General features: G+C 45.7%; 1 protein-coding gene across 4 annotated transcripts in view; it reads right to left on the reverse strand.

The window, feature by feature from the left end:
* The window catches only part of LOC119170634 (uncharacterized), a 37,348-nt gene that overhangs the window by 8,693 nt on the left and 10,399 nt on the right, over positions 1 to 18,256 (reverse strand). For 3 of the 4 annotated variants that reach the window (XM_075890461.1, XM_075890459.1, XM_075890458.1), the window contains exons 1-3: positions 14,422 to 14,558; positions 13,996 to 14,083; positions 4,961 to 5,032 (exon numbers count right to left, since the gene is read on the reverse strand). In XM_075890461.1, the coding sequence (XP_075746576.1) occupies positions 4,961 to 5,032; positions 13,996 to 14,083; positions 14,422 to 14,468 (207 nt within the window). In that variant the 5' untranslated portion in view covers positions 14,469 to 14,558. Of the gene's footprint in view, positions 1 to 4,960; positions 5,033 to 13,995; positions 14,084 to 14,421; positions 14,559 to 18,256 lie in introns of those variants that run through there. The other variant, XM_075890460.1, reaches the window with a different exon arrangement.

The raw sequence follows: 18,256 nt of genomic DNA on the forward strand, positions 1-18,256 counted from the left end.
GGGCATAAGAGGTCACATATACCGTTTTCGCCACCACCATCCGCAGGACCAACGATGTGGCTATTCTGCTCGCGAAAGAGACCTTGCCCCAAGACCTGACGACTACGTTCTCAAACCGTATTCATTCTCCTCACGTCGGTCGCCCTCCCCTCCACGGTGCGAAGCCGTGTTTCACCACTCCTTCCATTTCGCCGGCATTCCCTGCCACTTCGGCGTACTTCATGACCCCTGCTTCCCACTCCAATCTCTCAAGATAGCCAGTCCGAAAACTAGAAGGTGCAGCTTCTGGAGGGGGAAGTGATTGTTATCAAAGCGTTATTACTCATCTGTGTCGTCCAGCGAATTTACTGCGTGTGTGTGCGGCAGGTGTTCCTGTTGGCACCCTTGTAGACACTAGAGCCACCATTTCGGTAATCAATCATGAATTGTGTTTCTACCTAAAAAATGCAAACTGCTTATAGCCGTCCCATGTTATGCGGTACTAATGAGCGCCTAGTTTTCCCGACCGCACAGTGTACTGCTCGGGTTCTAATACAGTTGGCCTATCTGCCTTCGTGCGCCCATCACATATTCGTATGCTGGGACTTCTTGTCAGCAGCATCTGTTGACACTTCGTGTGGTTGACCCCTCATTCGAATTGCGGACACTGAGCTTACTTGTACTGCCAACATTTCGTCGCACTAACTTGTCGAATCTGCAGATTTTCTCCTGCCTCCGAGACAAGTTCGTATTTTTAAAATGAAGTCACGCGACGTTTTAGACGGTGACGTAGGAGTTTTTCCTTGCCAGCGCTACGTTTTTCGAGAGATCGCCATCGCATTTTCTCTAGTGCAGTTATCACGTGCTTATGAAAGCAATACTACCTACAACACGATGCCAGAACCACTACTGTTGCCCGATCAGACCACTAATGCAAGGCTTACCAAGAAAACACTGGTAGATTTCGACTTTGGCTCATTTGCTCCTTCATTCTCAAAGTCTAGACCTATGGAGTATTCACCATTAGTCTCAGATTGTCAGTTGTAATAAACATCCTAATTAAACACAAACTTGTGCATTACTGCTGATATTAATGAAACACAAAACTTGCGGTGATGTTTGTTTTCAAGTGAATAGGGTCAAACAACCATGGCCGCTCATTGTATCGACACCGACTGATCTCGTGTCAATCCCCACTGCCCTTGCCGTGTGTCAGCGTCTGAAGGAAAGGCCATAGAAAAACAAATCAAGGACATGCACACGCTCAACGTTACCAGGCCTTCCACAAGTGCATGGTTTTTGTGTCATGCTAGTTCCAAGTTCTCACGTGTCTAGCAAAGGCCGGTTTCGAGCTCAACACTAAGAAGTGTTGGTTTGCCAGTCACAGCATGAAGGTATCAGGTCGCGTCATCAGTAAACTTGACATTCAGCCCGATCCCGACAAGGTTGCCGCGGTGCTGCACTTTACTACACAAATCACACCCAAACACCTTCGCAGCTTTTTTGGCTTAGCGTCTTATTTCCGCCAATTTGTGCCTGATTTCGCCACCATTGCAACTCATCTGCACAATTGCTGAGAGCGATTGCACCCTTTGTCTAGTCAGACTTGGCATCGGTGCTGTCCTTCTTATGCAGCACCACGTTTCAGAAGATAGAGTCATGGCCTACGTAAGCCATACTCTTTTTCCTGCTTAGCAAAACTACAGCATCACCGGACAAGAATGTCTTGCCCTCGTGTGGTCTGTACAAAAGTTTCGCTCTTAGTTTTAAGGCGCGCATTTCAGAATTGTTAGTGACCATCATGCTCATTGTTCATTATCGTCTCTCGAAAATTTGTCAGGACGTCTTGGCCACTGTGTGCCACGTTTGCAGGAGTATGACTAGAGTCTCACATATCTGTCGGGTAAGCAACAGCAAGATGCCGACGCTTTGACGCGTCGCCCGCTTTTGCCGAACGCCCAAGTCTCACCTTGTTCGTCACCGTCCAGAAAAGTGATTGAAGAGACGGCTATTGCTGCGAAAGACTTTGTTGCCTCGACTCACCTTCTTTGTTCATACATTCCGCTTCGCTCCAAAAGGCGATACCTACTGCCGCACATTCTTCGATCGGCTTATTGGCTTATCTCGTGCTCAAAACAGCCACTTAAGACAGCAGCTTGCACTATAATTAAAGCTTCAAGATGGAACATTATTACAAAAAATTAAGCATCTTCACGGTGACCAAGAACCTATGGGTTCCGGTCATTCCTCGCTCACTTCATGTGCAAGTTTTACTAGCGTTTTATGCCGACATGACGACTGGCCGATTTGAGTTTCGCAAAACTTACAACCTTATCAATACTCGCTGCTTTTGGTCTGACCTTCCAACTTGGGTCACCAAATACCCCGGTTCCTGCACCTCATGCCAGCCCCCCAAAATTAGTAGGTCTCTTCTGTCTAGGCCATTGCAATCTCTACCACGCCCGTCAACTCGCTTTGAATTCATGGGCACAGACCTATACGGACACCTTCCGCTGACGCCCACCGGTAATCATTGGATTATTCCTGCCGTGAACTATCTTACCCGCAACCCGGAGACGGCAGCTCTTTCCCCAGGTGCTAACTCTGAAGTCACTGATTTCGTCCGGCGCGCACTTATTTTACACCATGGCATCCCACGTCTAGTTCTTAGTGACCATGGCAAGACATTTCTGTCTCATGTTTTTTCTGGAGTCCTCCAAGCCTCTAACACCGTGCACATGACCACATACGCCTACCATCTACAAATAAATGCTCTGACAGAGCGATATCACCGAAATTTGTCTGACATAATGAGGGGACGATCTAGATTGCCATTCAGCCATATCACAAAAACAGGGAACTTCATACTTTTTCCATCATGTTACCATATAATACCGCCAAAGAACCTTCGGCGAACTGCAGTTAGTTTTTCCTCGTGTATGACCCTGCACCGACTTTTTTGTGGACACCACCTTCTTGTCTACATCTTGTGTTTCATGTTCGTCCCTTCCAGAAGGGCTCGCTACTTGCGTCGCCCGCTGCCGGAAAATCGCTCGCGCCAACACTGCAGGCAATAAGGACAAGAGAAAAGTTGATATTGATGTGAAACGTTGAGTTTTTCTGCTCCACCCAGGTGGTGAAGACCGTTTGTTCGTGCAACTCGGCTCTGCTAAAAACTTGTTCATAAATATATTGGTCCATACACCATGCTGCAACAAACATCTGACGTCAACTACAGTGCTCTCCTGTCAGCGCGTCTCCTGATCGCCGTCGCCGCCTTACTGAGGTCGCTCACTTCTCTCGTCTGAAAACATACATTTGGCGTTCCCACTCTTGCAAACTCGCCACCCGCTTTTGCGAAGGTATGAAAACAGTATCAGTGCTTTGTACTTCATCACATTCACCTGTATACCCAAACCATTGTAATGATCACCATCGCTTGTAATGTGGGTTGGGCTGCTTTTATTTCTCGCGTGAATGAATTGAAATATAACCGTGCTGGTGCCGTACCGTACGTCATCTAGCATTATTAATAAATGTTCTATTTTTATTAGATACATTATTTCCCCCCTCCTGTATTCGCAAAAAGCGCAAAAACACCTTAGTCTGAGGAGATGGAAAGGTACAGGAGGTTGCAGGGCGAATGAATTGAGACCAGAAAAATGCCAGCTTGTGCGTGTAGAAGGCGAAGAGAGGTGTTTGTGTGTGCGCGCAAGCACGGAGTGGAGTGATGACAACTGAATAATCAACTGAAACTTCCTAACCTGCCAATCCTATTTCTAACGGAATAAATAGTGAACTGTGCAGAAGATAAGGGAGGAGATGGTTCATTCCCTGATGATAAAAAACGTAATGAGTACTACTTTCATCGCCACTTAATTCAGCTATGATGTTCTTGACTACTGTTTGTTTCTTTATGCACTATACTGAGGAAAAACGAAATGGGCTGATAAGATTAAGAACTTAGGAGGTATAAGGTGGGCGCAGAAAGCACAGAACTGGGTGAATTGCTGCAACATAGAAAATGCTCATGCGCGGCAGGAGGTCTCTTCCGGCTGCTGCTGATAATGATGCTTTCTTACTGCCACCTCATATTACGCGTGATCTTTTCGCGGCTTTTTTAACTTCTTCACGAGTTTCAATTTTATCTCTGTCAGCAGTAGCTTCTTACAAGGGGGAGCTCTTCCCTCTCTTCTGGTAACCCTACTGTTGTTGCCTAGATTTAGTTATGTTTTTCGTATGCATTTTGAGTCGTCTGACAACACGTTTGGCAGTAAAGTTTTCGAGTACGCTAACATGTTTCTCATAACAACGCTTACATCACGTTTTTGTTTTCATTCCTCCTTATATATTTAAAATGGGCCGTAAAGATAGCAGTAGTTTACGACACAATGTCACATTAACTAACTTCTGTACATTCTGTAGCGGTAGATATGGCTTGTACAAATATTTCATGAAGAAAATGTTTTAGCTGTGGGAAAAGAGGTACAATTTTCGGAGTTTTTATTGGGTGTAATAAGCAGGAGAACTATTTTTCTTGCGCTCCTGCTTACTCTTAGTGTGCTTCTTTTTAAGGTTGATTGCGAATTCCTTTAGAGAAAGAGCGAAGTTTTGAACGCTAGAAGAAAAGCTTCAAACGCAATCTCAAACGATTAGAAACCTTGTTACACAGTAATTTATGATGCATTACTTAGATCATAGAAATCTTCTTTAATATAGCATTATATTCAATAGCATAGAAATACCAAGAAAATAGAGCCGATGTACGTAGTTGTCTACTAATGTTATACAGGTAGGTCCAAAGTAGTATTTGCATTTACGTAGACATTTCTAAATGGTTTGGGATGCATTTAACACATTGGATCATGTGTTTCAGCATCAAATTGATTCGCCAGAAAATTCTATTGCCACCATATTAACCCTGCAGGCAGGATTTGCATAATTTTGACACATCTCCACCATTAACAATAAGTGTACTTACGTGCGGGTCATCTTCCAAATCAGAGTCATCGTCCGAATTGGAGTCAAGAGATCTCTCAAGAGGTCTTTCGAGCTGAAAGAAAGAAGACGTATTTTCCGAATATTAGATACATTTCAACATTGATGAATTGGCGTCGTGCGAAAGAATTTAAATCGAACAGCATAACAGAATACATATCTTAGTTAGGTTGTAGCGGCCGCACTGTTAAAATTGATAAAAAGCATACCTTTGCTATCAATGTGCTAAAGTAAATTTCATATTGAAGTGCGTTGCATAGTCGTTGTTTCAAACATATGTTAGGTGCAGTAAGACACTCAAAACTGAGCGGAAAACACGAGACATACGGAAGAAATTTAGGTGAAAGCCATCTAACATTTACGCTTACCTTGACCAAATATGGATCACAAAATGAACGAATATTCTTGTCTCTTAGAGTTGTTTATGAAAAAACAGGTTACATGCCAGCGATTCATCACTACGCTATGAGATATTTGTTACGTAATAATTTCACAAAGGCACAGGTATGCAGGTAGAAAATAGGGCGTTTACTTTCGTAACCCAAGGTCCAGAAACGCGAGCACCAGAGCACGCGCACACAGAACTACTTCGTTGTCCTCCTCAGAGGCTGGCTACTATAGTTGCCAGCCTACCTTGCATCAATTCCCCCGTTTGAAGAGTGACCGTTTCGGTCGACTGACTGAGATGCTAGAGGTGGCCATGAAAAAACAATCATCACGTCAACAAAAAAAAAGCCCACGGTGTTGTGGATAATAAGGAAAAAGTTCGAAATGTTCATAACTCGCGGGCGTGGTACGGTTTCTTCGGTACTAATTGGACTATCTCTGGACGTGGACGTCTTCGGTTTAAACTGGTGTCGGAGCTTTAGGGAACTACCTCATAATTCACGTCACTGAGGCAGCGCACAACTTCGTAAGGGCCAAAGTAGCGTCGCAATAGCTTCTCCGAAAGCCCACGATGTCGAACTGTGTTGCACAACCATACATAGTCACCTGGTTGATAGTGGACGTTCCTTCGGCCTTGGTTGTAACAGTGAGCGTCGATATCTTGCTGCGCGCGAATGCGGTTTCGTGCAAGATACCATGGAAGTTGTCAACGCTGTCATTTCCGCTGGTGTCTTGGTCTGCGGGGAGCATAGCGTCTAACGGTGTTGTGACGCGACGGCCATAAACAAGCTTGATTGGTGTTAGGTCTGTGGTCCCTTGCACAGCGGTGTTATAAGCAAACGTGACGTACAGCAAAATTCCATCCCACGTTTTGTGCTCTACGTCAACATACATAGATAGCATGTCGGCCAGTGTTTTGTTTAACCTCTCCGTCAAACCGTTCGTTTGGGGATGATAAGCTGTTGTTTTCCGGTGGCTGGTGTGCATCAGCTTGGTGACTTGTTGCAATATTTCTGCCGTGAATGCTGCTCCGTGATCGGTTATGAGAACAACAGGTGCACCATGGCGCAAAACAATGTTGTGGACAAAGAATCTGGCGACTTCAACTGCAGTTCCCTTAGGCACAGCTTTGGTTTCTGCATAGCGAGTCAGATAGTTGGTTGCGACGATTATCCACTTATTTTCTGAGGATGACGTAGGGAAGGGACCAAGAAGATCTATTCCCACTTGCTGAAATGGTGCTCGAGGTGGATCTAAAGGTTGGAGGAAACCGGCGGGCTTTGCGGGTGGAACTTTACGCCTCTGACAGTCACGGCAGGTGCAGACATAGCTCTGAACGGAAGAATACAGCTGTGGCCAGTAGTACTTCTGCCGGATGTGCTTATGTCCTAGCAAAGCCTAAGTGACCGGCCGAAGGATCGTCGTGGCACGCCTGCAACACTTCCTCACGCAGTGCCGTTGGAACGGCGAGGAGGAAAGTTTCCTGGCTGCTCTCAAGGTTTCTCTTGTAGAGAACATTGTTGCGCAGACAATACGTTGTTAAACCACGCGAGAGCCGGCGTGGGACGATAACGTTTTCTCCTTAAAGATGCTGGATGACAAGAAGTAGCTCAGTGTCCTCACGTTGAAGCTCAGCCATCCGCACCACATCGACGATGCCAAGAAACAGTAAATCTTGTTCAGTGTCAGATGACGTCGGCAAAATAGGAGCACGAGACAGGCAGTCAGCATCTGTATGATTATGTCCTGATCGGTAGACCACCGTTATGCCGTACTCTTGAAGGCGGAGGCTCCAGCGGGCGAGGCGGCCTGATGGATCCCGTCGACTGGCAAGCCAACGGAGAGAATGGCGGTCACTGACCGCTCGAAACGGCCGGCCGTATAGGTAGGGTCGAAACTTGCTGATGTCCCAAACGACTGCTAGGCACTCTTTTTCGGTGGTAGAGTAATTATCCTCTACTTTTGTGAAACTGCGGCTCGCGTAAGCGATCACACGCTCTGCGCCGTTCTGCCTTTGAACTAGAATGGCTCCGATTTTTCCGTTGCTGGCGTCTGTGTGGATCTCGGTGTCGGCACTGTCATCGAAATGTGCCAGCACTGGAGCTCTCTGCAGTCGATTGCGTAGCTCTACGAAGGCTTGTTGTTGTTCTTCCGTCCATACAAAAGGCACATCTGGCCATGTCAGTCTTGTAAGAGGTTCCGCGATTTTCTAAAATCCTTCGACAAAACGACGGCAGTACGCACAGAGTCTGATGAATCGCTGAACAGCCTTTTTGTCTCCAGCACGAGGGAAATCGGCAACGGCAGCGAACTTCTCAGGATCTGGTCAAACACACCCCTGGGCTCACCTCGTGGCCGAGAAACTTGAGTTCCTGATAGCCGAAGTGGAACTTTTCGGGCTTGAAAGTAAGGTTCGCTTTCCTTATGGCAGTGTGAACCCTTTTTAGCCTTAAAATATGCTAGTCAAACGTGCTTGAAAACACGACATCATCCAAGTATACAAGACACGTCTGCGCCTTTAGTCCAGATAGTACAGTGCCCATCATGCATTGAAACGTGGCGGGAGCGGAACAGAGGCCGAAAGGCAGCACTTTAAATTCGTAGAGCCCGTCAGGCGTCACGAACGCGGTTTTCTCACGGTCGCCCTCGTCAACTTCAATTTGCCAGTACCCTGACTTGAGATCTTATGATTTAAAGAACTGGGCGTGGCGAAGACGGTCTAAGGCGTCATTAATCCGTGGCAGGGGGTAAACGCCGCGTTTTCTGACTTTGTTAAGCCGTCGATAGTCGACGCAGAAGCGTAGCGTGTTGTTTTTTTTTTCTTTACTAAGGCGACAGGTGACGCCAACGGACTTGTCGAGGGTTGAATGACGTCATCATTCAGCATTTCTTGAACTTGACGCTTAATCACCTCTCTTTCCTTCAGGGACACACACAGTATGGATGTTGGCGAAGAGGCCTCGCCAACTCCTCAATAATAATGCGGTGTTTTGTAACGGTGGTACGCTGAACTTTCGATGCTGTGGAGAAGCAGTCCGAGAATTCCCTCACAAGGTTTAGCAGCCGTTCTTTTCGTGAATCTGGCAAGTCTGGATCAACGTGAATGCGGCTTCTCAGTTCAGCACAAGCTTTTTTATTCGGTGAAGTCGTATTCAATGTGCCGATATTGGAAAAGCCGGCGATTTCACTGAGGAAAGCGACAGCAGTTCCTCTAGGGACGTGTTGAAACTCATTCTTGAAGTTGGTCACCAGAACTAGAGAGCGTTTATTTCATAACCGAACAAGGAATCGGGCTATGCAGATGTTTCGTTTGAGCAGCAGCAGGATATTTGTCTCTGCAATACCTTCATAGTCGTTGAATTCATCAAAAACGTCGCAGGATACCAAGGTCAACACGCTACTCTTCGGCGGTAACGTGACCTCATCGTCAACAATTCTCAAAGCATTGACGTCACTGCCGTGAGGGTTGCGCGCTAAAGCGTGTGCTGTAGAAAACGTCACCTGCGACTTTTGTAAATAAATCACAGCTCCATTATCACGCAGAAAGCCCAGTCCGAGAATTAGGTACCTCGAGCAACTTGGCAGTATTACAAAATCTCCGAGATACGTGAATCCGTGAATACTGACTCGCGCTGTGCAACGTCTTACCGGAGTGAGAAGATGGCCTCCTGCCGTACGTATCTGCGACCCAGCCCACTGGGTGGAAACCTTCTTCAGCCTGCAGGCAAGACACATGCTCATAACGGAAGTGTCTGCTCCAGTGTCAATTAGCGCCATTACTTCTTCGTCGTCCACAGTAACCGCAATGTTTGATGTCACCACTCTTCGTACCACGTTTGGCTTTGTCTGTACATCTTTTTGCTGCCGTCGCCGTCGTAGTGGAGGATCTTCTGTAGAGTCAGTGTCAGCAGCCTCACCTCGGGAGGCCGCTGAACTCAGTTTTCCCGACTTGCATGACTGGGTGAACGGCGTTTCGGAGCGCTGCGTGACTTGGCTGGGCTTGGTGACCTGTATCGAGCAGGTGACGACGAGCGAGGCTCTTGCGACCGATGTTCGATACTGCGACGATTCGAGATGAAACTCTCCATTTCCAGTGGTCGCTCGCCAGGTCGTGGACGAGGGGCATTAGGCGAAAATCCACGGAGACCCGCACGACGGTATGGACATGTTCGGTAGACGTGTCCGGCTTCCCCGCAGTGAAAACAAAGGGGCCTGTGGTTGGTTGTACGCCAAATGTAACTCTTTTTCGGTCTTGCTTCAGCGATCAACGGTGAGCTGCGAGGACGGAAGCCTACCTTTATTTGCTGAGCGTGTTGCTCATTGGGGTAAAATACGCTGGTTGAACAGAAAAATGGAGGACGGCGCACTGCTTCCGCGTAGGTCATCTCGACGCAGTGCCTCTGTTGTGGCGCCTCGGGCAGTTGGGGAGCGTGAACGGCTTGCTGTAGCTCGGCGCGTACCATCTCCGCAATGGAGAGCTGCTCTACAGGTGAAGCAGTCGCCTGCAGCTTTTGTGGCTCTTCCTTAATGAGAGCTCTGATAAGCTCTCGCAACGCGCTGATGTGATTGCCGAGAGTAACAGAAGTGACCTCACTTGGGTGTTCGCCACGGTTATACTGCCTGGCACGCTGTTGAAGGGCCCTCTCCATGGCAGTGGCTTCCTCATGAAACTGCGCAAATGTGGCAGGCGGGTTTCAATTCAGGAAGGCAAAATCTCTTCTTTAACACCACGCATTAGGTGGCGAACTTTCTTGAATTCGGACATAAAGGGCTCCGCACGCCTAAAAAACCTATCCATGTCCTCTATGTAAGTCGTCACCCTTTCGTTAGGGCCTTGAACCCTTGCCTCTATAGCACGCTCTGCTGTCTATTTCCTGTCCTCTCGGGCAAACGCCTTGAGGAACTGCTGGTGAAACTCATCCCATGACGTATGCGCTGCTTCATGGTTCTCAAAACACGTTTTCGCGGAGTGCTCCAGGAAGCAGCACACATAGCGTAGCTTATGGTCTGGGGTGAGTAATCATGAAACTTTCTATATATACTGGTATATTGACGCAACGTAGGCTGGCAACTATAGTAACCAGCCTCTGAGGAGGACAACAAAGTAGTTCTGTGTGCGCGTGCTCTGGTGCTCGCGCGGTGACGTTAGCGGTGTTTGATTCATAGTCCTCTGACGTTCAGGCAGCAAAGCGTGCTGTGGCTCGAGTCTCTGGAGACGACGGCTGGAACGTACGTGCACAGGGGTAAGCTCGGCTGACCTACTCAATGAACTTGCCTCAAGGGTGCTCTCAGGGGACCGTATCATCTACCGTACCCCGCACCTCCACCAGAAAATGTCACAAAGACACAGGCATGCAGGTACAAAATAGGGCGTTTACTTTCGTAACCCGAGGGCCAGAAACGCGAGCACTAGAGCACGCGCACACAGAAATACTTCGTTGTCCTCCTCAGAGGCTGGCTACTATAGTTGCCAGCCTACCTTGCGTCATTATACCAGTGTATATAAAAAGTTTAATGATTACTTTCAGATAGAACCTTATAATTTTTTAGGGGGCCCCCTGGGCTTACTGATATTACATACTTGACAGAAAGACATCGCTTTCGAACGCTGTCTGCTTAGAAAAAGAGCCGACGAGACACGTCTTTTCAATTTATCGAGCCCTCTAGCAGCTGAAGATTCTGATTTACTTGTCCAGGTCAATGGTGCTCTGTCGCGAAGAACATCGGCCCCAGCTCTTCAATCATGACTTGGCCTCTGGCGCGCCGTATACACTGTCTCTTCCAGCGAACACGATGCACGATGTTTTAGAAGTGACAGTTCTTTTCGAAGTGAATGCTTGCGTGGAAGAATGTCCTATTTTTGTCACTATTCACTGACAGTGCCATTTTGGCCCTAAGCTCTCTTCATCAGTCCCTGCGCTTCCACATTTATTTCACCGAAATACTGTCATTCAAGCCACATGGTGCATAGAACATGTTTTCTTTACTATGTCAAACGGTTGCTTGCCAGTTCATGAACACGTTTCCTGAAGGTTCACATTGCAAGTCTGAAATGCTGCTGTGGCGCTTCTTTGGTGCCATCCTCTCAAGGTTCAAGGTTCCCAGTTTTCTACGCGACGAATGTACGCACTGAAGCACGTACCCCAGTGTGCGCGTAAAAATAATCATGGTAGCTTGGTCTGAGCTGTCCATTTTTGTACATACCCAGGTCGCTTTACTTGCGTTATTTCGTTGTAACTACACATTCAGAAGAAAGAGATAGTTGAACGTATTTTATTACCTGCCATTTTAACAAATAGGTGTGGAAGCTTATGAAAGAGTCTAAAATATTCTGAAATATATGACTCTGCATTAGAAAATGAGCCTCAAGCGAATCTTATGAACGTTTGAAAGACTTGATATACGAAAGCACACAAAATCAGCTTCAAATTATTTGTCATGCTGGGTTCATTTGTAGGCGCATTCATTATGTAACACTGTCACTTTTTGTGTGCTATTATGAAGATGTTTTGACAGTGCGGTCAAAGTAAACGCCTATTTTAAAGAAAATCTAGTTTTTCCTAAGGTGTTACAATGTATGCACGAAGAAGTAAGTAATGGTGATCAGAAAGGTCTAAGTAGAACCGTGATCAACATTCAAATACTTCTCAGTGAAAGGTACTTATTTTCAGTAATATCTGTAACGCTCCAGGTACACACCTAAACAAAAAAAATACATAAAAAACAAAATAAACCAAACAAAATGACTAAAAAGAGCATGAAAGGGCATATATGCGTTAGAACACATTACACAACGGATCGCAACGGGTAAACAAGATATAAACGCTTGACATAAAAAGACTAATCAGTGTTCTGCAGCTCTTGCAGCTTCTACTAGACGTAAAACTGTTGTTTGTTTATGTTACTGCTTTTTTTTCACGTATACATGTACATTATGGTGCAAATCGTCTCTCACCACAAGACATCGATTTCATTCATGTCATGATAACGAGGACATGCTTGCCGCGCCTCTCCCCATTGAATTGATATGTGAGGTTGAACGTCCTAAAACAGCACCATAATTTTAGAGATGCCATAGTGAAGGACTCCGGAATATTTAACCAACTGGGATTCTATAACGTGCGCACAAATCTGAGTGAACGGGCCTACAGCATTTTCTTCTTTCATTCAAAATGCAGCCGCCACAGCCGGGATTCGATCCCGTGACCTACGGGTGAGCAGCCGAGTACCATAGTTACTAGACCACCGTGGCGGCGCCGCCTCTGCACACATCTTCTCTATTGCTTATTTACGTCGCTGCAGAAGTTGTAGACTGGTTGCAGAGCTTGGCTCCTGATCCCATAGTTAACTCCTCAATTGTTAGTAGCACTTGCTCTTCATGCCTTCTGTGCTTTGTAGCGCTAAATTCACAATGTCCTCTCTATCGTATGTGCTCTTTAATATCTTCGCGCACGTGCAAAGGTTTTCTCAGCGTGTCAGCGTAGACGTAGCATCTTAATTTCCGAAACCATGTGGAGTTCTACATCTCGATCGATGTTTTATATTACAAGTTAATGTCGCTAATAACTGTGGTAACTTGCAGTGCTTGAGACATCAGCGTCTCAGAAAGATGTATAGCTTAATAAAACTTGTTGTTGGGCTAGTTGGTTATACATCATATACTTGATGCGCGCTGCGTGTCGTGTGTGTTGCTCTGGTGTAAGTGTGTGTGCTTGTGTGAGTGTCTGCGTGAGTCGAGGTTGCGCCAAAATTTCTAAGTATATCAGAAAGATGTGAACACTGCAAAACCTTTGACTGAGTTTCACTCAGCCAGAAATCAAGTGGTGGCTTAGCACACGTAAAATAAAAAGAAAAAAGAAAATTGTCCAGGTATTCTGAGTTGGGCTTCAAAAATATTCTGTAGGCCACGATATATTTGATATTGCTAGCTCCTTTGCAAAATTTTGTTGTAGCCCCATTACACGTTTGAGTGCTGCCTTGCGCTAACCACGTCGATAGACTATAAGAAACGCCGAAAAACAAATCTTGAGACTTTTCGATACTACTATGAGCACAACACGAACATTACAGGTCGTTTGGGAACACACCTGCTAGCGATAACGCTGGAACATTCGACGGCACATGCAGAAATTCCAACGCCCATCACCGCATGTCAGTTGGTCGACGACCAATTACCTGTTCGCCACTATCAGTGCCAGTGTGTAGCATTGTAATTAGTCTCTCGGTTTACAGGCTACAACTTCAGCCAAAAAAAGTTTCATTTCGGACAAGTCGTCTCTGCCACCGCCACTGTCACGACCCGTGACAATATCGCGAATGTCGTTCACTGACTATACGGAAGTTAGCGTGACAATTTAAAAGACGCACCTTAAGTTCAATGTGCGAAGATTGAGGTTCTCTTCCCAACTGAGCAAGTAAAAACTGATGGCTGCTTGCTCTTATATAGCTTTCATATTTATCTATGCTCATTACTTTGCTATTGCGTTTACTTAAAAAACTTGCTGTGCAACTGTTACGCTGACACATAGTTGTTCATTCCTTTCCTAAGATAAGAATTAAACTCTTATAAGTATATCAGCTGTTTTACGAATGGTGGAAATCAGCCTTAGTTCCCATCAACAAAGCACTCACTCTTGTTTCACGCCTTCGTCTATGTTTTGGCTGTAGGCATTCCTTATAGCCTTTGGGCATTCTCCTTTTGCTTTCGCATCCGTGCCATCTGGAATGAATTGTTACGTCTTCATTAGTGAATGCGTTAGTGTACACTGTGTAGCTGCACTTTTGGTGCACTTTTGATAGAGAAAAGAGGACGTGATACAAATGAAATATGTACAGTGCACAGCTGAAATTTGGCACTGGCGTGTTGCAGCATAGACAACATTTCATCTTCATGACAATCGCAGTTTTATCATTTATTTCCCTTTTGGCCACTACTGACGAAGTCCGTTACGGCCCACAGCAAAGAGAGCTACACACATGTTTAACATGACTTTCCAAGCGTTTTACTGCATGTGAACAATGATTAAAAAACTTATGAATTTCCATAAGCATACTCACAGAACAACCAGAAAAACGATGAGAACGCATAACAGCAAGCCTTTCATTTTTTATAGAGTTTGTTGAGCGTAAGGTATCACATACAACAATGGCACTTTCTTATATACTTGTTGCCAGTCTAACACAATGGCTCAATTAAAATAATTTAATTACGAGTACGACTCTTTTTTCATGCTGCAAGGCACAACCGCTCATCACGAACTATACTCAATCATGCTTACTGAAGCGCAGTTTCAACAACAAGGGCACAGTAATGTCCTTGTGTATGATATGAGTTTAATTATTCAGACGTGCAATGCTATTTTTATTCACTTCACTTGCGGTATTGACTTAGTAATTGGTACTCTTTGTTCTTGTGTGCAACAAAAATACATTAATATGTTACAGAATGAACGTTCGCCGGGGGTGTGAGCGTGCAGTAATCATCAGACTGCCCAATCTTGAACCGATGAAATAGCAGAAAAAATTTTATAATCTAGCCAGAATTAGCCACGCTGTGCTGAAGGAAGTAAATATTACCAAATGTTGTCACACATTTGTAAAAATAGTAGTGGCGTGTTTAATTAGGCCACAAGGCGCTAAAATATTTTGTTTTAAACAAAATCAGTATCATCATCATCACAACCACAGCTGAGTTATGTGCGAAACTCTATTTCGGGAGGGCGCGACTCCTCGATTTAGGTTGGGACAGGTAGGCAAATGGTCAGCCCCAGACTACGCCCTTAGACGGCAGGAACAATGCTTCGAACATGTCCGGCATTACACGTGGTCCTTTAGTGGCTTCTGCCACGTTCTACTCAAAATCTTATCAATCTCACCAACCCGAATAACATTCTGTTTTTCCACACCCCTTTGCCTTGTCTTAGAACCCAGATAGCTAACCTCAATGACCAGCGGTTATTCTTTCTATACTCCACGTGCTCGGCCCATGTGTAATCCTTCTTGATTACGACTATGATATCCTGACAACCCGTTTTTATCCTTCACCTCCTCTACTCTCTTTGTTTAAGGTTACAATCATCACCTTCCTTTGCGTAATCACTGCGTCACCCTCAATTTAACTTAAGCTCTCTTTTTGAGCCTCTAGGTTTCTTCTCAGAAGGGAAATTGTGGTAGGAAGCAGCTGTTGTATACGTTTTTTGCAAATAAGTATTCAAGCACTTTTCATAGTCTTAATATCTAATCCTAAAGAATAAACCGCGAGTTTTATCAATAATTCTGTGCTCGATGATGAAGCCTTTTTTTTTTGCCATCGGTTTTTTATTTCAAATACCCTCAGGGTACAAACGTACATTGAAGAAGTTTTATGATATCGTTATGCGCAGCTCCATATATACGTTTGGTGCCACTGCGTATGCATCAAAAGCTAAACATCTGCGCTCCAAATTTTGATTCCTTGAATCGCGTACGTACTCAAGCAACAAACACATGACGAAGCTCACTTTAAGACTTTATGGTGACACGTGCTCCACATGTTTAGCATGGTATTTTTTGCGAGAACGAGAAGTAACAGGCATGTATCAACAAAAAAAGTAAGTTGCCACGATTAATGCATACATTAGTTATTTTTGGTATCATGAATTGCGTGTTTACAGAATCCGACAAGTTGCGCTTTTTGAGCTACAAACTGCGCCAAAATCTTAGAAATTCAATTAAGTGGTTCTCTCTGTATTTGCTTTCGCATGTCAGTGCGTAGAGAACACATTCCATGCCGATAAATTTAGATTGTCCTCTTCACTTCCAAGTAATGTTTAATGTCGTGTTCAGTAATCGATGGTTTGGAGAATCAGCGCCAACAGAACACTTCTTGAGTCTACGCCTGTCGTCTCAATGTCTTCTCTTTTGTATAATGCAGTGCCTACTTCTATCGGCCTTTCGAATTTTCTTGTGAAGCCCACCACCCTTTGGTCAGGCTTGGTAAGGACAAAGAAGACGGTATCGGGTGAACCGAACGCCTCGGGATAAAGAAATGTGTTCGGCGCCTGTCCCGCTACAAGGGCGCTTGCTCCATGGTTACCGTGGCTACGTCAAATACGGGCATTTTTGGAGCTTGAACACGCGTTATCTGCCATGTTCGGAGACCACGTACTAAAAAAAAAAAGCACCAGCGGTTGTGTCACCACAAAATAAGAGCTCTGTTAAAACCGAGAAAACAAGAAAGCAGCCAGATAGCAGCCAAGAAGCCTAGTTATACGGCAGCCGAAACCAGCCCGAATATTAGCCAAGCTGGTTCGAAGTACCTTAAAATTGCAACCAGGGCCTGCCTTTCATATGGCATCTTGTACAGTATAGGGACGGTTACGTCGAACTTTAACGAAAATTTAGGCCTTTACGTGCTAGTTATATAGACGAGAGCACCCTTATCTCGCAACCAGGCGCCTTCGGCGGTACACCTTCGCTATCAGAGACGCCATAATTTGTTTGCAACTGCCAAGGTGCCCCTCACTAGCAAGCAGTCGCTGTGGAAGCTTAAAAGGTGAAAACGCGCCTGTTTACGCTACGCCCGCCTATAAATTGTCATCTGGGCGCCACTGCGCTGTCATCTGATGTGACAACAAGCAGCGCAAGAGGAAGAGATTGCTGAACAATGCCTGTAAAGTTCACACCGCAACGCGGGAATCATGCTAGTGCGGTGTTTTACAGTTGTACAGATTTCCGTCCGCAACGAAAAAATGCTGAGCTCCGCCGCATTACGATATGATCGCAATCGACAGGAAAACTACGAGCCCAGTAAAGTGTACGAGTAAGTATATTTATTGCGTTTATTCAAGCGTGACTTCAGCTGTTCCACATTACAGCAGGGATTGGCGTGAAGTATGCGTGTAGGCCGCGCCACGGTGGCCTAGTGGCTAAGGTATACTCGGCTGCTGACCCGCAGGTCGCGGGATCAAATTCCGGCTATGGCGGCTGCATTTCCTATGGAGGCGGAAATGTTGTAGGCCCGTGTACTCAGATTTGGGTGCACGTTAAAGAACCCCAGGTGGTCGAAATTTCCGGAGCCCTCCGCTACGGCGTCTCTCATAATCATATAGTGGTTTTGGGACGTTAAACCCCACAAATCAGTCAAGTATGCGTGTAGTATACGGCACGACACCATTGCCGTACTCTTTCGCAGGCCGCATGTCAGTAAAAAATATGCGTATGGCGACTCAAGCGTGGATGCACGCGTCGTGCATGTTTAGTACAACTGTAATGACCAACTATGCCGATGGAAAGAGACGTGAACGGCGCAGGTGGCATTCGAATTGGTCGAACTATAGCATTCATTGATTGTCCTTAGGCGAATCTACTTCTGCTTCCGGCCTGTGTCACCGTAGCATTTTAAAATCTTGTTCTGGCAGGTACGTTTGCACTGTGTGCGTGTTCCGAGTGCCCGGCAGGACTTGAAATTGATAAACGTGCGGTGCATGAGCGTAAGTTGGAGCCAGATTCTGGCGCTACGTTGACGCTGCCTTACAGCACAAATTCTGCCTCGTCACAGCCAAGGCATGCCTGAGTTAACATTTTTCGCTGTTCACGTTTTCTTTTTTTCATTCAATTAACGTGTACCTGACGTAGTTGCTTCAGCAGTCTGCAATGCACGTGCTACAGACATTCCGAACTGTTGAGGAAGGTCTCCCCGAAAGTCCGGCGTTTCACACGACAGTCCGACCTTTCACACGAAATGAGCACAAATTTTCAGCAAAGCAACAGCGCGAAACATGCTTACAGCTGGACTCGGGTAGTGAAGTTTCGCGGTTATTTCCAGAGCGTCTGCTCGCGTGACAGTTGATGGTGTTGCTTCACCGTGCTTGGAACAGATGGCACCACGCGCTTTTCAATATGGCAGCAAGCA

The sequence above is a fragment of the Rhipicephalus microplus genome, chromosome 3 (assembly GCF_043290135.1).
Source record: "Rhipicephalus microplus isolate Deutch F79 chromosome 3, USDA_Rmic, whole genome shotgun sequence".
Taxonomy (NCBI): Eukaryota; Metazoa; Arthropoda; class Arachnida; order Ixodida; family Ixodidae; genus Rhipicephalus; species Rhipicephalus microplus.